This window comes from Anolis sagrei, chromosome 1 (genome assembly GCF_037176765.1).
Source record: "Anolis sagrei isolate rAnoSag1 chromosome 1, rAnoSag1.mat, whole genome shotgun sequence".
Taxonomy (NCBI): domain Eukaryota; kingdom Metazoa; phylum Chordata; class Lepidosauria; order Squamata; family Dactyloidae; genus Anolis; species Anolis sagrei.
Genome location: NC_090021.1, coordinates 89777656 through 89799881, shown reverse-complemented (window position 1 = coordinate 89799881; position 22226 = coordinate 89777656). Strand labels below are relative to the sequence as shown.

Genomic DNA, 22226 nt, shown 5'->3' with positions numbered 1-22226 from the left:
TGGAGATCAACTTTTAAAAACACCCATGATCTCTTCCAATTACCTTGAAATGCTGGAACACATTAGTTTAATGAAACATGGGGCTTCGTATCTTTCTATGATATTCAGTGACCAAGAACAAGGGGAGAAACCCTGTATTACTTCATCTTCCAAGCTTTGGAAACAGTGGGATTATCCTTTTTTCTATTAGTTGCTTATCTTTCCAACTTCAGTATTTATTCTGCTGTTGGTTACTGGATTGAGTTGTCTGCAGAGAAGGGGGGGGGGTGTTTGTGAACTTGTTACTTCAGGTTTGCTTCATTTCAGGCCAGTTTAAAGAATGGTTTTACTTAAAACTGCTGGAAGAGAAATCACAGCATTGACATATACTTGAATTTTGGTTTCAGCATTGTTTACCTCAATAAACTTAAATAGATTAGTTTGTCAGGTTAATAGCATTGCTTCAAAAAGAAAGGATATCATCCCCATGATTTGATTACCCATTTCTGCTAACAACATGGTACAGTTGTCTTGATGATGGTTTCATGGCAGTTTAAGTTCTATCGCTGGTGAGGTTTAGAATGCTCTTTGGTTGTAGGTGAGGGACTCCCAGCCCAAGAATATCACATAGTTGTGCTGGAGGACCAATAAAATGCCTAGAAATGATATATTTTGACAGACACGGATAAGTGTGATGGTTGAGCACTGGTTGTATAGATATAGGTATCATAATGATTTTAAAAGAACAAGTGTTATTCCATATATTGTCATTCCTTTAGTTCATATTTCTTTTTGAGCATACTGGTTCTAGTTATCTAATCATCAATACTTCCCTTTAGACTATTCGCCAAAAGTTTCCTCTTCTCACCACAAGACGACTGGGCACAAGAGGTCATTCAAAGTAAGACACATTTCACATCTTTCTTATCTGTAAAGGTTTTCTTCAATCCACAAAATATTTGTTCAGATTGATGTGTTATGTATGATTAAAAGTAGCTTTTAGAGTACATGGGAAATAGGGCAACTGCGTTGATCATAACTTACTTGCTGACATTCTGAGAATTAAAATAAAAACCACAGACCTTGAATCCCTTCTGCCCTTTTTTCTGGGGAAAAAATTATCTGGAGGAATGAGAGGATCTATACTATAAATTATATTTGTGTCTTTTTGTTATACCAGGTCCCCAGGTGTTTTGGCCTACAGCTCCCAGAAATCCCAACCAGTTTACCAGCTGTTAGGATTTCTGGGAGTTGAAGGCCAAAAACATCTGCGGACCCACAGGTTGAGAACCACAGTGTTATGCTGTGTAAATCACATGTTTAATGACAAAGTTACCATAATCAGGTACATATTTCTACATAACTGAATGTAATGCAGAAGTTGCAAAACTCTCCAGCTTAATCCCCAGCACTTGTCATATCATTGTAGTATCACTCCAACAGTTTTTTTTTAGTTGGTGGAAAGCAAGGGGGGACCAGAGAGGCATTGGCTATGTCCCATAAGTAAATGCAGACTGATTACTAGCAGGCTAAACCACTAGCTGCAGGAGCTCTGCTGACTGGAGGGTTAGCAGTTCAAGGCCTTGAGTCAGGGCGAGCTCCCGCTGTTAGCCCTAGCTTCTGCCAACCTAGTAGTTCGAAAGTATACAATGCAAGTAGATCAATAGGTACTGCCTCAGCAGGAAGATAAAAGGGCGCCCATGCAGACATGCCAGCAAAATACGATCTGAGATGTCTATGGACAACAAGCTCCTTGGCATGGAAAAATGGAGCAACAGCACCTCCTCATGGCTGGAGTTAAGCATCACCTCCAGATGCTGGAGGTGAAAGGGGAAGGCCTTTATCTTTGTCTGTGTATCATATGCCATTATTATTCACTGTGTTCACTGTGTAAAAGGCACTGAATGTTTGCCTTATATCTGCATACTGTAATCCACTCTGAGTCCCTCCAGGGATATAAAGCAGAATATAAATAAAGTGTATTATTATTATTATTATTATTATTATTCTGACACAAAAACACATTATGTCACAGCAAATGAGATCTATATGCTGGATTTCATATCACAAAATCACAAGTCGAACACTTCCCAAGCGTCTAGGACTGTGTGATGTATTTTCGAATGATGTGCGCTGATCCAAGTAAGGTGGCCTTTTGCAGTTGACAGATCATGATTTTGTCAATGTCATTGTTTCCAAATGCCAGCTGAGATCTTTTGGCATGGCACCCAGTGTGCCGATGACCACTGGGACCACCTGTACTGGTTTATGCCAGAGCCTTTGCAGTTTGATTTTGAGGTCCTGGTAATGGCTGAATTTTTTCTGTTGTTTTTCCTCAATGCGACTGTCACCTGGTATGGTGACATCAATAATCCAAACTTTTTTCTTTTCCACAATCGTAATGTCTGGCATATTGTGTTCCAAAACTTCGTCAGTCTGGATTTGAAAGTTCCACAATATTGTTGCGTGTTCATTTTCTACTACCTTTGGAGGTTTATGATCCCACCAGTTCTTTACTACTAGCAGGTGGTACTTGTGACATAATTTCCAGTGAAACATTTGGGCCACAGAGTTGTGTCTCTGTTTGTAGTCCGTTTGTGCGATTTTCTTGCAGCAGCTGAGAATATGATCAATGGTATTATTATTATTATTATTATTATTATTATTATTATTATTATTATTATGACATCATTCATTGAGGAGCACCAGAATAATCTGGAACTCTCAGCAGATGATGCCATTGTTCTGTGTCTGGCAGAGCAGGCAAACACAAATGCTTCTCCAGTTTCCTTTCTTGCTCTCTCCCAGCCACTGAATGGCCATGGAAGGGTGCTATTGAAGTGAAATGCAAGTTCAGCATCCCTTACCTGAAATTCTGAAATCTGAAATAATTCAAAATCCAAAATTGTCCTCATGGGTGGTTGAAATTGTGACACCTTTGCTTTCTGATGGTTCAAAGTGCACAAACTTTCTTTCATGCACAAAATTATTGAAAACATTGTATAAAATTACCTTCAAACTATGTATATAAGCTGTATATGAAACATATCTGAATTTTGTGTTTAGACTTGAGTCTCATCTCCAAAATATCTCATTATGTACATGTTGCTAAATGCAAGTATTCCAAAATCTGAACAAAAATCCAAAGCAATTCTTGTCCCAAGCATTTTGGAAAAAGGATTCTCAACCTATAGTGAGTCTTGGGAGGGTCATCTCAGAAGGAGAGGGACAATATCAATGCCTACGATGAAACTCTTCCCAATAGATGTGTTGGTAAATGTTGCATTTTGAACTGATCTGTCAAATATTTTGGAGGATTCCTAAACAAACACTTAGAATTTCTTTGTGTTATGTTCACAAATGCAGATTAGTGGAAAAATTGATCAAGAATGTTATCTACACAGAGTGACATCATGAACACTTCTCTGCAGGTTTATTTGGCCAACGTGGATTTTTTGTTTTGCTACTGAAAAAAATTAGGATTTGTGTACCTTCTTCATATAATTTAGTATGAAACAAATTTGTGAAATTGCTTATTGTTTTATTTCATTAAAAACAATAAAAAAGCCATTAGCATCACCTAGGTAACATTGGATAACTTTCCTCATTATGTATAAAATCCTTCATGCAAATAATGTTGGCATATAGTGCAGTGTTGCCATATTCTGTCCTATCTTAATTCACCTTTCTCTAATATGATGCCAAGAAAATGAAGCTATTGCATTAGGCTAACATAACCCATTCCCTCAGCAAGAAAAGGGATAGAAATCTCTTGCCCTCCTTATGTTTTACTACAGCTCCTACCTTCCCTAAACATTGGTTATTTTGGCTGAGGTTAAAGAGCAATAAAACACAACAATATATGGAGCCCAACAGTTTCTCATCCGTGTCTTCCAATATAGCTATAACAAGGCAGGGATTTACTTTGTATTGGCAGTGCAATTGTTAAAAAATGTTTGCAAACCCAGGCGGAAAGTATTTTGAATGTGTGCATGAAATAAAATCTGATTTAACTTTTTTATCATGTTAGAAGTGACTTGAGAAACTGCAAGTCACTTCTGGTATGAGAAAATTGGTCACCTGCAGGGATGTTGCCCAGGGGACGTCCTGGATGTTTTACCATCTTGTGGGAGGCTTCTTTCATGTCCCCTCATGGTAATCTGGAGCTGGCAGATGGGAGCTCACCCCATCTTGTGGATGTGAACCACCAACCTTCAGGTCAGCAGTTCAGCCAGCACAAAGGTTTAACCCATTGTGCCACCATGGCTCCTTGCTTTTACTTATACTTTTCTTTTCAACTATGCTAAGATTCTGGACTTCTCAGATTTTTTTTAAGACAGCTGTTAGTTTTTCATCAGTGATTGTAGCTGGAGGCAAAGCAGCGGATTCCAAATGACTAAGGAAAATACTTTTATAAATTCTGTTACGATAATGTTTATTCCACACATTTTAAATCCCCATACTAATGCCAGGCATAGCTGTGATTTCCCTCACTGACTAATACATTAAAAGGTGGGTGGAAATTAGTTGTTTTATTTTTTTCAAATGATTGCACAAAATTGTTCTTCCACATTTTAGATTGTTATCTCTGGCTTTATAAAGTCCTAAAACTGGCTAACTATCCTTCCTGCCTACCTTATGAAGGCTCATCATCTGAGCTAACTAATGGTGTAAATAAACACCAGATGTCATGATTAAAATTCAGGTAAATCCCAGTCAACAAAACAGTATAGCATCTCTCTAAGCCATTCTTTCTTGGTCACTTTCCCCCCCGTTAAGTGCAGATCTTTAACAATTTTAAACAGTTAGCTCAAAAAGCCAGTACATTCCCCAAAGGGGAGGCTGTGCTGGCTATATCCATACTGCAAAATTACAGCAGATTAACACCATATTAAATATGATTGTTCAATTGTTATGGAATTCGGGACTTTGTAGCTTTGTGTGATATTTAACCCTTTCCACCAGAAAGCTCCGAGGCCACTATAAATCCCAATATTCTAAAGTTGGAGACATGGCAGTTAAAGTGATGTCAAAGTGCTATAATTCTGCCGTGTGTAGCCTGGGAATATAACCTTTAAGTCTGGATCATTGGAGGAAATCATGCAGCCTTCCAGATAGTGTTGGACTGCAAGGTCAGCAGACAGCAGCCCTACCAAGAACATCCATTGGTAAAAATGGTTGGGAGTTTCAGCCCAACCATATGTGAAGGGCTATATAGTTCCAGGTAGTTCTGGATAGTAAGATATCACTATAAGCATTTTAGAAAGGAGCCTTTATCACACTGGCAAAGGTAGTGTGAGAGAGGTTTTTGCCACTTCCGCCGCTCAAGAGGCCTGCCCAAAATTAGTCCACAGGGACTACTTTTGGGGGAGGGTGGAGCCTGCAAGTTTGCTGCCCTCTTCACTTCCTTCCATTTGGATGGTCCAGCAACTGTAACATGGCCCTAGGATAATATTGGGGGGGGGGGGGCAAGAAAAATTAGAGTGGCTCGGGATTTTGAAGATGGACATTAATAATTCCGGGAACAGGTTCACCCTCACCAATTTCATTGCCAAGTTCATGGCCAGGTCAAGGCCAAGTTCAATGCCAAGTTCATGGATAGAAGTTTATACTCAGTTATTGTGGTGGTAGGTAGATTTAGTTTTTAATTAGGTAACAATAATAAAGTTGCCCTTAGTTAACCCAAGCACGTGTGTGGCCTCTTTATTTGCAATGGCGATGTGGCAAGAACAGAGTCAAAACTTCAGAATTTAGTCAAGAGAAGAGAGAAAACCAATAGAGAGCAACAGTGTGTGCACTGTATTGTCGAAGGCTTTCATGGCCGGAATCCATGGGTTGTTGTAGGTTTTTCCAGGCTATATGACCATGTTCTAGAGGCAATTTTTCTCCTGATGTTTCGCCTGCATCTATGGCAAGCATCCTCAGAGGTAATGAGGTCATTACCTCTGAGGATGCTTGCCATAGATGCAGGCGAAACGTCAGGAGAAAAATTGCCTCCAGAACATGGCCATATAGCCCGGAAAAACCTACAACAACCCAGTGTGTGCACTCTTTGCTAGACAGATGGGCCTGTAAGTGAAGGGGTTGGATTGGGAGGTGTGTGTGTGTGTGTGTGTGGAAGAGAGAGAGAGAATAAGAGCAGCTTAAATACATGTAGGGGGAGCTTATGACTTAATTTGCTAAAACGAATGGTAAAAGAGACTCTTCAATGGTAGATTAAATTCAGATCAAAAGAACAGGTGTTCCAAAGCTGCAGTAGAGCCTTCATTGGACAAGAGCACAAGGTGATGGATGGGCAAAGCTGGGCACCCAGCCAGCAATTTGGAAAGCAAGCTAGTTGGTCTCCCAAAAAGACTGGTTTTGAAAGCAAGCTAAGCTCAGGCAAACTAAGGAAATTATATTTTTAAGAAAACAAAAGACTATGCTTTCTAGTGTGTTTTCAGGTGAAAAATTGTGGAAGTATCAGAGCTTCTTTCTGAAAAGGTTAAAAGAGAGAACACTTCTCAAGATTACAAAAAAGTATAATTGTTTTGCTCCAAGATAAGGCCAACAAGGGGATGCATTTAGTTAACATGCATCAATATCTAAAATATGTATTGCAAAACAAGGCAACAGATATAAGAGTTTCTGAAAACTGGAATCAAATACCATAGAGAGAAGCACAGCATTCTTCATATTATTGTTGTTGTTGTTGTTGTTGTTGTTAATAATTATAATAATAATAATACTTTATTTATATTCCGCTCTATCTCCTCGAGGGGACTCGGAGCAGGCTACAGGTTACATATATGGCAAACATTCAATGCCATTATACAATTGATAACAAAGACAGACAGTACATAAACAGAGGCAAGGCTTCCCTCTTTTCATCTCCGGCATCTGGAGGCTGTGCTTGACTCGGCCATGGGGAGGTGCTGTTGTTTTATTTTCCATGCTGAGGAGCATATTGTCCATGGATGCCTTCCTGATCAAATTTGCCGGCATGTATTTCAGGGGCACCTTTTACCTCCCTGCCAAAGCGATATCTATTTATCTATTCACATTGCTGTTTTTGAACTGCTAGGTAAACAGAAGCTTGGGCTGATGGCAGAGCTCACCCCAACCCGTGGCTTGAACTGTCAATCTTCCAGTCAGCAAGATCTTTTGTTACTCTTAACAATTTTTCTGGGTAATATGAGATTCCAAATGGGAGGGCAGCTTGACCCCCTGGCTGGAACAAGAAATGTGAGAAGGCCTAGCAAATCTGAGAGTTTCATGGCTTGAAAGCATTCAGTATTAAAATGTACTTGAACACTAGAATGTACATGGAAATGGAGGGCTGGTGCTGATCTGGTGGTGGTTTCTCTTTGGTACTAGTAAGTAACTCAGGCTCCACAACCTGCAGCCCTCCAGATGTTTGAGCCTCCAACTCCCAGAAACCCTAGCCAGCTTGTCCAATGGCAAGGAATTCCGGGAGCTGAGTCCAAAACACCTGGAGAGCTGCAGATTGTGCAGGCCTGTAGTAACTGCTAGATCTTGCCAGTGCAAGAAGCACAAATGGGCCAGATGAAAGTGTGGAGGGCAAAATGAAAACTAAGGTTAATAAGAAGCAAAAAAAGTGTGAACAGGGAAGTAAAGAAGGAAGGGAGGGAGGGAGAGTGGGATATAGAGAGAAAAGAAAGAAGCAAAGTCAAGATACGAAAAACGTCCTTTGAGATCCCACTGTGAATGACATTCTGCATGGGCTTCTTGGTAGAAACGATAAAGAATGATGGTTCAAATCCAGAGGAAGTTGGCTAAATATGTTGAAATCAATATAACAAATACATTAGTCATGCCTAAATTCAGTCCTAGGATTTTACTGTAGCTGACATTCTTTGAATGAGGACCAAGGGATAGCAGTGCAGCTGTGACTACTCTTGAGGGACAACATTTTCATGTCATGGGGTAATGGCACACACATGTATTCATGTGCACATGCATACGCACACACTGTGGGTGGGTTGTGTTCATGTTACAGTGTAATATCTTTGTCGACTTTGACCAATGCTATATTTTAATTCCTCCCTCCACCATTTCTGAAAGGCATTATCTTATTTATTAAAAGTGATTTAGTGGGTTAATAAAACTGATATGGCAGCTGGCCTTGCGATAACGAGTTATTGCTAGTCCCTGAGCAGCTTAATCGTATCATTGCCTTATCAGCCATCATTTGTGTCAGCATATGCTCCCGTCAGGGTGGCTCTTTGCGTAGGAGCATATGTTCACGCACATGGCAAGGGATGGGTGAAAGAAAGTCAATTATTCTGTGTCTTGCTGAAAATCTTGATGCCAATCTTGAAACCAAAGATTAGCAGTGGAGCTTTTATTTAGTTTCAGCAAAAGAGAAACAATTAGACATTAAAGCAAACAAATCTGATCTATCCACTCCTTCCCATAAATCTGTTGCTTCTCTCAAGTCTGTGCGAGCTAATTGCCTTGTTTTATAGCATCTGATACATCAAATGTACTATGCAAATGTATTATTAAAATGTTATGTCACCTCATAAATATTATAATACCTTATGTTTATTATATGTTTATTTTACATTGTAGATTAAACTTTTGTATTAGATGTAAACCTCACTAGGGTTTTAATGACAAAAACATTCTCCATTAGAGATGTGTCTGTGCCCTTTCCCCACCAATATTTAATTATTTTAAATCAAATAAAATATGTTTAAATAAAGTATGTTCATTTTTAATGAAAGGAACATACTTTGTTTCTTTATTTTCAATCTGATATTTGAAAACCCAGCTACACTATCATTTGATCTTTCTTATTCCTCACCTTCACTATGAGTCCAAGGCAGTGACATTTCCGGCTCATCCCTTGTTCAAATATCAGCCAGCATGCCAATGCCTTAAATCAAGAAATAGTTTTCTAAGATCTACAGAGATACTCACAGGAACACCTCAAGCGAGAGTCCAAAAGTGGCAGGCAAAAACTCAAAACCTCAAGCCATGGCTTGTACCGAATGAGAGACTCCCCCCGGGTACTCAAAAGATTGGGCAATTTGGAAGGGTCTAAACAGACTGTGCTCTGGCACCACGAGATACAGAGCCAACCTTAAGAAATGGGGGCACAAAGTGGAGTCCACAACATGCAAGTGTGGAGAAGAGCAAACCACAGACCACCTATTACAATGCAGTCTGAGCCCTGCCACATGCATAATGGAAGATCTTCTTATAGCAACACCAGAAGGACTCCAGGTGGCCAGCTACTGGTCAAAGGACATTTAATATGCCAACTTTTAAAAACTTTGTGTTTTTTAAATACATTACAATTGTACCCTCAGTTCTGATATGATAATAAATACTATGAGTTCTGCAGAAACCCACATCTTTTGTGAAATACTTTCCAGGCAACAGTATGAGCAGCACTGCCAAGAAAGGAAAAGGAAAGGAAATAATTGTGGCCATTTGGCAAGTCTAGACTGGCTGCTAAACATTCCAAACTGGCCTCAAGAGGTAGCCAGATGTACCTGGCAAACCTGCTACAGTGCTACATTTATGTCCACAATGTCCAACCAGGCCAAGACTGCATCATCTTTTCTCTTTACTGTCACTGACTAGCAGTCCATTTTTTTGTTAATGTAGACAAGTTCATGTATACAAGGATGCTCTAATATCAAGGGTTTTAAAAATGCACCTACTGAGTACTTCCTGGAATCACATACTGAAAGGTAACATAACAAATATATAACAGATACAAAAAGTTAAGCATCAATTTTGTTTTCTTCATGTCCTTTTTCATAATCCTTCGAATTAATTGTTTGGGTGCTTTCTTCCTACAGATATCACTATTATGGAATTGGCATCAAAGAAAGCAGTGCATACTATCACTCTGTGTATTCTGGGAAAGGTTTGACAAGGTATGGTAAAAGACCTACAATGCCAAGATACTGTTGGAAGATGATAATCAATCGCTCCCATCTCATTGAAAAATATAGCTTACTTGATTTTAATCATATGATTAGCTGACACTTGATGACAACTTGGTGAATGTATGAATTGTGCTTACTAAAAGGCAGGTTTTTAGGAAGATGCCCAATGATATGAATGTTCTTCGGATGAGAGTGCTGCATGTGGAAGTTCTGCCTGGGGCAGAAATAGTAACAGTAGTGGCAACAGTTTCAGGCAATTTCCAGATGTTCAGGTGCTGTTTCTGGGAATCCTGGGATCAAACACCAAGAGGCCTACTGTACGGCTATATCAAAATACAAGGAGATTATTTTTGCATGTGCATTCTGCCGTTCTTCCCTGAACTAAGAGTAATGTATTTTGATTTTCAAAGGTTTTCTGGGAGCAAGATGAAGAATGAGGTAAGTAGCATGTGCTATGCTGCTTGACCTTTTAGATACTGATGCATTTGTAATGACTACAGGGACATACACCTCCATTTTTGAATTTGGGATGCAACACATTCTTTGCAATAACAGACTTTAATTTCTCCAGCCTCAAGTCTGTGCACCTCAATTTCTGGAAAAGTGACTTTTTACAGTAATTCCTAGAATTCTTTCAAGATTTTTGAATATGTACTCAATTGTTTTTCTCATGGCCTAAATATTGCTGGTCCAAACCAAAGCAGACCCAGAGAATCAATAGCTGAATTGCATTCCAACAACTCAGTAAATCTTTTTTTATCCAATGGGTCCATTCTAGTTGAATTGAGATTAACAGTTGGAATCAGGTTAATATCTCCAAGTTTTCTATTGATCTCGCCAATGATTTATGCATCTCTAGAAGACTGTGAAAAATATTGACAGAGAGAGGAGTGCTTGCTAGAGATTTTAATAATTTAATGGTTCCTATCATGGCTTTTCCAATGCCTGTTTATGGATGGATATTGATGGTTAAATATGAATAGCAATGTTTGCCTCAAAGCAAATCTCAGTTAACTACAGTAACCATTATGTAGACTTTGTTCAGTTAGGAGCCTCCGGTAGCACAGTAGATTAAACCACAGCTTCTGAACTTGCTGACCAAAAGGTCGGTGGTTCAAATCTGGGGAGTGGGGGGACCTCCCATTGTGGCTCCAGCTTCTGCCAATATAGCAGTTTGAAAACATGCAAATGTGAGTAGATCAGTAGGTACCACTCTGGCAGGAAGGTAACAGCACTCCATGCAGTCATGACAGCCACATGACCTTGGAGGCCTCTATGAACAACACCAGCTCTTCAGCTTAGAAATGAAGATGAGCACCACTCCCCAAAGCCATACACAAGGAGAAACCTTTACCTTTACTTAATTACTAAAGAAAGTTAAAATATAATACAGATACCTCAGAGAAATAGACTTTATAAAGCAGTGGTTCCCAATCATTTTTTGACCAGTGACCACTTTCCAGCATTAGTGCCAAAAGGGTTACAAATCAGTTTTTGGTCAACTTTAGATTCAATTTGGTTATTTGGAGTGCTGATTCAGAAAAATGAATTGGATAGACTACATGAGTGCTAGTTTCTGATGCAGGACATATGCCATCCTGTAGTCACCACTTGCTTGCCCACAAAAAACCATATTTAATAATCTAGAGCTGATATAGTAATTTTTCTTGTGTAGTCCGCCTCTCCTCTTCTGACATCCCTGTTGCCTTGGCACTATAAGAAGGTTTTGCGAGACCAGTCATGCTTGTTGCAATGGTGTAGTAACAATGAGGCTGCAAACCATATTTTAGTTCTTGGGGACCACTGATGGGCCACAGACCACAGGTTGGGAGCCACTGTTATAAAGAAAGAAACAGTGAGAAAGTGCCATTTGTGGAGATGATATAGAAAACTGCATTCATTATCTTCCCTTTTCTGCTTCTTGCTTTGCATTGGTTTAAAAAAAACATGATGCTGGTATAGATGTGTGTCTTCTAGTCTTTCATTTCCTTTGTTCTGCTTAATCCTCAGGAGTAGTATGAATATGTATGCAGCCAATGCACAAGAAAGGACATTGGGATTGTATAAATCTGATTATTTTGTGAGATGCTCAACCATCATCATAGTTTTTGACTGTGACTTTGTGTATACAAAAAGCTTCGTCATAATTCCAACTCGTCACCAATAAATGCGTTGGTATTCTTCTTCATTTCTAAGTCAAAGAGCTGCCTTTGTCAGGAGACACAATTAATTTAGCCCTTTGTAATATTACTAAGAGTGCAGCTGGGATGCAGTGTTCACTTATAAAGACATTTCACCTGTTTTAGGGTGGATTCACCCGGAAATATTCCCTGAGCTCCAAAACAGGAACACTTCTTCCAGAATTCCCCAGCGCTCAGCATCTTGTTCTGGACAGGTGCATCTCTAAAGACAAGGTAAAAATGTGAAGTGTTTGTACATGGAACTGATTCCCAGATCTGCCCCCTTTCTTTTCCCTCTGCCCTCAAAGGTTTCACAGTAGTGACATGAAACAGTTCAAAATGTCTATAGCCAAATAGACTTGACTGATTTATAGAGGAGCAGATCTTTCATATCACCTGTTAACTGCCTTTCCATTGGAAGGTGGTTCAATTACTTACATATTAACCCACCTAATATTTTACAAACAGATAGTATTTGACTTGAGGACTGCAAAACAATGACATGGTTAGGAGTCCTATCCACAGCAAATACCAAAGGATTAATTTAGCACTGATAAGGCAGGGGCAAGTTCTTCGGGCAAATTATGGAGTTTTCTTCCTACCTAGTTTTTTTTATCAATGAATAGATTTGCAAGATAGCATCCTTGTTCACTGTAACTTCAAAATGGCTCAAGTATTTTATTTACTTTATTGCATTCTTAAACTGACTGATAGCAAACGCTGTTTTTATATCCCTGGGATTTTAAATATCTGTCTCTAGTTCCCATGTTGTCACGAGAAATACATTACTAATGCAATGTTTTCATGGCTAGCAAAGAGCTCCAGTTTTAGGGGAAAGGGATAATAATAAATGAATAAAGTGGAATAAAGTGATCGATGTTAATATGTAAGTTAATTTCACTGAATTGTATAGAATTTATTAGCAATAACAGTACATATGCTGCTGATTTCCCCCTAATGTTTGACTTTTTGTGACTAGAATACTAGATGTTAAACTTGTGTTAAACAGTATAAGAATGTTATTTCTCTCCTGCATTTTCATCATTTTTGCACCTTTGTGAAATCCAGTGTTTGTATAAACCAGGAAAGATAACGAATGCAAATGAAACTACTAAGAGAATTGAGGCTAGATTAATATTGCTATATAGTGCAGTGCAAATTTGAGTTATGTAGTCAGTGTGTAGGTCCATATAATGCAGTTCAATGCAGTTAAACAGCATTATATGGGTCTAAGCTGATCATATAATGTAGATTCAGTGTAGATCCAGTCACAGTTTCCTGGAAAATGAGCAGTCACAGAAGGTTCACCTGATTGCACAGAAGACCTTCAGTTTCCAAGCTGCCCTTTCTTGAAGACTTTAAGCATAAATTAATAAAAATGATCATACTCTAATCATGCCCTAAAATAAGTGGATAGCACATGGTAATTCCTCAACTCTAAGGGACTAATATTTATGTTAACTGATTTTAACAAGTCTATTCAGGGGATTGGGGGGGGGGGGGATTTATTTATTTATTACATTTATATCCCACCCTTCTCATGCCGAAGGGGACTCAGAGCAGCCTTACAGATAGGCATTAATTTGATGCCATAAATGCTTTAAAACCAAAAAATTTAAAAATCACACTGTCCAAAATCATGTTCCAAGGCCATTCCATTTGTTATTCTGTCCTTTTCACTTTCAATAATTTTTGTATTTTCTATTTGGGGTTTTTTCTTCTTCATTTTTATGAGTTTCTGAGCATAAATACAGACAGAAAATTGTATGTAGTGTTGTATGTATTTTCCCTGATACATGGGCTTGATTACCAATGCAAAAGATAACACTATGCTATCTTTTGCTTTGGTAATCAAGCCCATGTATTTGTTCCCGAGTTATAAATGTCATTTCCTAATTGGTTCTATTATAAAAACCTGGAAAAAAAGTTTATTAAACTGCAAAAACTTTGTCGTTATGGAACATCCTGCTGCACATTTAGCTATAATTTTTCAATGAATATCTCATTGAGTCTCAACCAATTCAACAAAAAAAAAACTCTCAACCTCTGAGGATGCTTGCCACAGATGCAGGTGAAACATCAGGAGAGAATGCCTCTAGAATATGGCCATACAATCCAAAAGACATCCAACAACCCAATTCAACATAATTTGTAGCAGCCACAAAAATGAAGTTTTTTGAGTATAACAACTACTTTCAAAATAAGAATAACATTTTCAAACCAGGAACATATTTTTTTTCAAATGTTGTAACATAGTGTAATAAGCATCATGCGCTCACTGGAAGAGTTAACATCTAGAAATTCAGAGAAGGAATGTGAAGCCTTTGACAAATCACGACACTAGCAACTCACACTTCAACAAAATATTATTAACAAAAGACCCTGTGTGAAAAATATAAAGCCAACCACCTGCAAAAGCAGGAAGAGCTCCTGGCTGATTTCTAAACCTGATTTCAAATCTGCCCCCAAAATGCACAGCAATTATAGAACTTCCAATATAGGAAAAGGTTTTTAATTTAATTTTATTTTTTATTGTTGAAACAGGTAGATACCCTTATCATGATGTATAAAACCCACTGCCAATGTGTCCTTGACAATGCCATTAATGGCAACTTTGAAGAGGTAAGTCTTTTTGATGTATATACATTTGTTTCTTAGGAAGGCATGGCTGGCATATCACTCAGAGCAACATTCTTCTTATTGTTCCATAGATCCAGCATTTCCTGTTACATTTCTGGCAAGGAATGCCTGACCACCTTCTCCCCCTGCTTGAAAACCCTGTGATCATTGACATCTTCTGTGTTTGTGATTCTATACTATACAAGGTGTGTGGCAGGATGTTTAATTATTTATGTTACAATTGTTTTTAATTGCCCTATACTTGTCCCGTGAGGTTTTGTATTGATGTTGTTCACCGCTTTGAGTCGCCTGAGGGCTGAGAAAAGCAGTATATAAAATAAATAAATAAATAAATAAATAATAAAATAATATATCTGATGAAGTTGACTATGGACGTCATCACATTGAGACTGGGATTTGACACGCGTTGTGGCTAATCCAGCAAAGCCTGGTGGAGGGCATGGGGAACCCATTGCCCCACATCACCCACCTTGCTCTTCACCTCATTCCATGAGGGGAAGTGTTGCGCCCAGCTTCCTCCATTGTTTCTGATGCAACATGGGAAGCCTCCCGTGTTGCCAGCACTGCCTACTGCGACACTTTGATTTCACTCAAGGAACAGAGTCCTGCCGGATGTAGATTGACATTGTATGATGGGGGCCAGTGGGCTCCATGCCTCAAGTGAAGTCGGAGTGTCATAAGATTGGCAATTTTGTCCATCTGATGGGGTCATATGTATCTGGGAGATGCCATGGAGAGACTTAGGAATCCTGGAGTGTTTTACTTTCTGGTCAAATAGCATTGTTCAGATAGGGAAGGATCATATAGGAAACTCCTAGAATGCCCCAGCCAAGCACAGCTGCTGACTGTGGTATTTGATCTGTAATCCATTTTACCTAAAATGAAAGTTTTCTTGGGCCTCTGGCCAAAGTATACCATAGAATCACACAGGAGGACCTAGTGGCGCCTAAAGGATTCTCTTCTCTCTGTATCTGGTGGAAGTTGCCCGTAGAATTGTGCTGGAGAGGCCTCCTGTATTGTTCTATACTATTCAAACCACTTCACATATAATTGAGATAGCATTCAACAAGTTCATGTACAAAGCACCAGCCATTAAAGATACTCATCTTCCTGCTCTTAAATTCAAGGTTCTGACAGATGTCCTCATTCCTGCAACTATGCAAGAGATGCCAGAAAGGTAGGTAAATATCTGCATATGATGTTGTTATTCAGGGCATAAAGGCAGATATTTTGATAAGCAATAACTTAGAAAAATACTGTACAGAGGAGTACTGTATACAAGTTTCTTATTGGTGAATTATTCCATTTAGCTCATAGGACTGGATATCATCCCTGCCTTGCTGGTGTACATGCAGCACCAAAGTGATGGCTAGTCAGTTTTAGCAATGCTAAATGAGAAATGGAAGTCAAGTATGTATTCAGTCAAATTCATCCCACCTCATAGCACTAATTAACTATACAGTGAATGCATGCAAATCCTTTCTGTACATTAGCATTTCCCGTAGTTTAAAATAGAATTTGTTGGATATAAGCCAAAGTCAGTTTGAAGGCATGTAATGGTCCCATGTACACTGCCATATAATGCAGTTTAATACTGCATTATATGGTAAATGTAGACTCATATAATTGCAATGTAGACTCATATAATGCAGGCCAACAATGAAATTAGCTGCTAATTACATAAGTCACACTAATTTAAATGGGTCTAATAATAATAATACTTTATTTATACCCCGCCACCATCTCCCCAAGGGGACTCGGGAAGGCTTACATGAGGCCAAGCCCAACAATCACAACAAAACAAATATACAACATAAAATCAGTAAAAAAAATTTTAAAAAAAACAGTACAAAAAAGGCACACAATACAATATAAAATCACAAAAATCGAAAGTCTACTCTAGCTCAGAACAAGGGTTAGATTTAGCCTTTAGATATTTAGTTCTTATATGGCTTGTCAGTTAAAAGAAAACAATGAGATCTAGCTTATCACATAGATGAACTGCAATATTTAAATGTTTTGTTGGCTTCATTGGCTCTGAATGAGAGAAGTTGTTTCATTTTTTTTACAATATACACCCAATTTGCAAATTTCTTCATAAATAGCATAGAAAGAATTTGACATTTAAAACATTTAAGTTTAGGAAAAAGTGAAACTGACAGATTTGTCCATCTCTATTTGTGAGACAATCACAAGATTCTAGCGTGCTGCTTGTTTATTCCCTTTCCTTTCAGTTTATTGGCTGATATTAGAAGTTTTGCTAAAAATTGGGAACACTGGATTGTTTCATCATTGGAAAATCTTCCAGAAGATCTCACAACAAAGAAGCTACCAATTGCACGAAGATTTGTATCTTCTCTGAAACGACAAACATCTTTTTTGCACTTAGCCCAGGTAAAGTTTGATTTATTTATTTATCGTATCAGGAGCGAACCAAGGGTACAGTTGTGATATATTTGAGAAAACACAAAGTTTAAAAACTTGGCATTATATTAAATGTCCTTTGACCAGTAGCTGGCCACTTGGAGTGCCTCTGGTGTTGCTATAAGGAGGTCCTCCATTGTGCATGTGGCAGGGCTCAAACTGCATTGTAATAGGTGATCTGTGGTTTGTTCTTCTCCACACTCACATGTTGTGGACTCCACTTTGTGGACTCATTTCTTAAAGTTAGAGTAAATACCATAAAATGGTATACCTGGTTAGTTATGCTTTCATAAGAAACTCAGGACATTGTAACTGTTTCATATTCCCACTTGCAATTGTGTTATTGTTATGCCCTGAAACCCACCTTAAAAGCTACCCAGTTGTCACAAGGAATGGAAGTCTGTGCCATTGATGATCAGGGCATTGCAGGATGATGTCATCAGCCCCTGTGAGAGATATTTTGAGGATCAGAAGCAGGACCTCTCCCAACTTTTCATTGCAGCCCCACTTGCTAGTGGAAATGGACTCCTTGTATCATCCTGTTGTGTCCCACTCAGCAGCAGCAAAGATCTCTATGGCGCTAGCCAATTATCCTGCTTTGAAGATAACTTGAAACATTTGCATTACCACTGTAGTTTTCTGCTTCATATCATAGTTGTCTGACAGTTATTTGTAGACAATCTTTTCCTTCTTAGCTCACTCTGCTCTCAGGATTCGAACATTCAACCTTTTGATCAGCAAGTTCAGTAGCTCAGCAGTTTAACCCGCTGCATCACCAGGGTCAACCTTGGGATAATTTAATTCCATCCATAATGTTAGCTGTCAGTCTGGAATTATTATAATGCTGGTGTTCATTGAATTTCATGTTTGTTTCAAAATATCAGTATCTTAATTGGTTGAAAATTTAAAAAATCCAGTGATCTTGTACAAAAGATCATTTTCTGAAACATAGTTTAAAAGGATATAACTATTATACCAACCTAGCCCTTTGTGCCATCCCTGCCACCAATGACAATTTCAGTATATTTTCCCCTGGTGCCTTTTCACAGATTGCTCGACCAGCTCTTTTTGATCAACACATTGTGAATGCCATGGTTGCTGATATTGACAAAGTTGATCTGTACAGTATTGGGTCTCAGGCATTGCTTGCAGTTTCTGGAAGCATGGAATCAGATGGGGAGAGCTACATTGAATGTAAGTTTGTGATTATATTATAAAATATTACTGTTTTCCCACAGGTAGGGCATTTTTTAAATGCTTAAGTCCTTGTCTCATGGTTTTTGTTCTATGATTGCAACAGATAAATTCAAATGTATTCACCATAAAATATCCATTCACATTTGAGTACAATTTCAAAGGCAGACTTATATAGTTTTCTCTTGTATGGAAGAACAGAATTTATTCTGAAGATGTTTACTGTGGACAACTGAAGTATCATTTAATCAGTTGTTTCCCTCTTTTTCTGCACTGGAGCAGTGTATTGATAATGATTTCATTGCAGGCTGTACATTCTTTATCCAGAATTCCCAAATCCAAAAGATTCCTAAATCCAAAACTGGACAAGATAGTGATACCTTTGCTCTCTGATGGTTCAATGTACACAAGCTTTGTTTCATTCACCATATTATTAAAATATTGCAAAATTACCTAGAGGTTAGGTTTATAAGGTGTACATGAAGCATAAATGCATTTTGTGTTTAGACTTGGGTACCATCTCCAAGATATCTCAAATATACACAAATATAGGTATTCCAAAATCGGGGGGGGGGGGGGGGGACAAAACCCAAAACACTTCTGGTCCAAAGCATTTCAGAAAAGGGATACTCAATCTGTGCATGAACACATGGCTGTCTGACAGGAAAATGAATGTAGAATCACCTTGTGTCATGGAGATAAATGTACTGAGTATACAAATCTTTGCTTATTTAATTCTCACATACTAGAATGAAGAATTCAAAAAAATCTCTCCTTCTGGGTGAAATAATTGTTTGTGCTTTTTTGTTTGCACAAACACTTCATTTACACATTACAAAATAACCTATATCTTTTGTTCATCCCAGTAGACCTATTGAATCAGTTTGATTTACTTGTGTGTTAGTTTTCCATTAAACAAATTATTCCATTGATTGCCATTGTTTTGCATCAAAATCATTTTTGAGCAAAAACAATGTTTTTGTTTCTTTTGTGCCAGGGCTGTGTGTGTGGAGGAGAGAACAGTTTTGTAAACAAATTTTCAGAAACAAACCCCAAATTACAAACTAATAATAGTTACTATTATTATTATTATTATTATTATTATTATTATTATTATTATTCTCCTGAATATAACTAGCCTTAATAGAGTAAACAAATGAATGGATACACCATCTTACTATTCCAAGTACCATTTTCCTATAAACTAAACAGGGTACCTGGTTTAGGGACGTAACTCTTCACAAAGTTTCTTCTCAAGATAGCAAGTGATTTCACAAGTTTTCTTCCTGTTTCCAGAAAACCATGAATTTTTTTAAGGTTATTCCTAATTCATGACTTATTCTGTGCAAAATTTGGGTGTGATTATTTTGTACGGAAAATTATATTGCAGGAAGGCAGCACTTCTTGAATGGAAATTAATATTCCGATGCAGAAAATGCTGCTTTTTACATCCCCAGTTACAGCACTTTCTGCACAGGTATTAATATTTTGTTATTAAAGTATTATTATTTTCATGCAGAATATACCATTTCTTGATAAATGTAAAACAATCATGTGTACATTTTGAACAGAATTAGGCTTGAACCACAAAGATTCTTATCAGGGTTCCTTAACACCACCACCCCTTTTTTTCTACCAAATGCTTTAGAGCCGGCTTGTCCAACCTGTGGCCCATGGACCACATGTGGCCCAGGGTGCCTATGAATGTTTCCCAATGCAAGATCATAAACTTAGTTAAAACATTATGAGGGATTTTGGGGGGATGGGTGTAAGTTTAGTGTGTGGTTTTCAAGCACCAATTTTGTAGATGACAATAGAATAATAGAGTATGTTACATCTACAAATACCAGTGTATTATTCATAATTCACATTATAATTGCAAACAGTTAAACCAGAAGACCTTCTTTGGCTGTTTTAAAAGACTCTCTGAATGAATTGGTGTATAATTAGGATTATTATGCCAGAGCTTTGTTTTTGCTTATCTGTTTTAGTGTAGTTTATGTGTGACCTAAGACAATTCTTCTTCTTCCACTGTGGTCCAAGGAGACCAAAAGATTTGGACACCCCTTCTTTAGAGTGTTCTTTCCATCTTAGGCTGGCTTGATGATCTTGGGGAAACCTCTGCATGATTCTATCTTCTCTTATCTACCACTTCCTGCCCACAGCTACTCTAATTCTTTCTTTCCTTTCCTTTCCATGCTACAAAACTAACAATAACTGGTGAGTGCCTTTCTCTCTTATTCAGAGTAGAATGCAACTACATGTTTTCCTTTTTACATGGTAGATGACTCTATTACAGTGTTCCAAGAACTGAAAGACCTTTTAAAGAAGAATGCCACTGTGGAGTCATTTATTGAATGGCTGGATACTGTGGTTGAGCAAAGGGTTATCAAGGTAAGTCTCATTAACTCTGTGTAAATGAAACTCAAATGGTTCCTGATGAAATGTGTTTTCAGACTTATTGACCTCCCCTCCCCCATATGATCAACACCCTTCCTCCTACTAGAATCGGCCCCACCCCAATTGGATCCACCCACTCAAATCAATGTGAGTGAGCCTACTCATATATTTTAGCTGTGTGGGTGAATATGTCTCAAATAGATTGTGCAGAATCATAGTCTTTTAAACTCTTCTTTTTTGTATCGTACCTGTCTTACATGGGTTACAACATAACTAAAAACACATAATCATAAAATAAAATACAAATTTTAAAACATATTTCGACAAAATACATATATTAAAATAACAGAACAATGATTATACAAGTGAACACAAGACACGAGTTCAAAATTCATGATAAAAACTGACTGGATAGGCCTGCCAGAAGAGATAGGTCTTCAAATGTGTTTTACATTCTGGCAGCTCAATGAACTCTCAGATCTCTTGCAGCAGGTCATTCCACTGCCTTGGGGTGGCCGGAGACTCAGAGTCTAGACCAGATGTCTAGCAAACCTAGATGTTGGAAAATGTGAAGGAAAGTAATGGCTCTCATAAGCAGAGTAATGAAATTGGAAAGAAAGAAACAGTCCCACTAATTCCTCCTCCCTTTTCTCACCTGCCTTAATTCAATAGTTGTTGAGTTTTTCCATGACATCTGTACATATTTTCCTTGCCATCTGTACTGTGAAACTTTGTGATTGTGGTGCAACATCCTGAGGTGTAGGGACCTGTTGAAATCATAATTTTGTGGTTAAGATGTCATGAGAAATTTTGGTTTAACTAACTATGGAAGCATTGATCCATTGGAGATTTATGTTGATGGAAGAAGTTCTAAAATAGATCCACAAGGAGATGATTTCTTGTCCTACTCATTGGCTAAGACCTTATGTTACTCACCATAGCATAAGGGTCCCACAGGCAAAACTCTGCTAGGGCTTCATCTCCTACTCCAAACAGTGGGTGCCCAGGTATTTTGGCCTACAACTCCCAGAAATCCCATCCAGTTTACCAGCTGCTAGGATTTCTGGGAGTTGAATGCCAAAACATCCGGGGACCCACAGGTTGAGAGCCACTGTCTTATTCTAAGATTCATAGTTTTGATATGATACCAGCTCCCTGTCCTGACCCTCCAAACAGCAATTCCATGGCTAGTGGAAACTGACAGGGCAATCAGAGAAGTTTCTGGCTATAACCATAGCCAGAGGCAGGCTAGTGACATCTTCCACTGAGATCTGCCAGACTCAGGAGATGATGTCCTCAGTGTGCATCTGATTGTGAGACACACCTAGATGATTTCCACTAATCATAGAATTGACAATTTTTGGGCGGGGGGAGGAGGCTCTGCACCAAAACCATGTGCCTTGGGAAGCCTTTGGTTTATGCAGAAGAGCATTCCAACCTTTGCAACAATAACAGCAGCAATAACAAAAGTCATATGCAGGCATAGGATGAACTCATGGTTGGG

General features: G+C 38.4%; 1 protein-coding gene across 1 annotated transcript in view; it reads left to right on the top strand.

Moving 5' to 3' along the window:
• The window catches only part of RFX6 (regulatory factor X6), a 46731-nt gene that overhangs the window by 14264 nt on the left and 10241 nt on the right, over positions 1–22226 (top strand). The window contains exons 5-14 of the mRNA XM_060774447.2: positions 819–880; positions 9795–9872; positions 10295–10322; positions 12191–12298; positions 14609–14686; positions 14776–14889; positions 15832–15881; positions 16939–17098; positions 18178–18322; positions 20607–20716. Of these exons, the coding sequence (XP_060630430.2) occupies positions 819–880; positions 9795–9872; positions 10295–10322; positions 12191–12298; positions 14609–14686; positions 14776–14889; positions 15832–15881; positions 16939–17098; positions 18178–18322; positions 20607–20716 (933 nt within the window). The remainder of the gene's footprint in view (positions 1–818; positions 881–9794; positions 9873–10294; positions 10323–12190; positions 12299–14608; positions 14687–14775; positions 14890–15831; positions 15882–16938; positions 17099–18177; positions 18323–20606; positions 20717–22226) is intronic.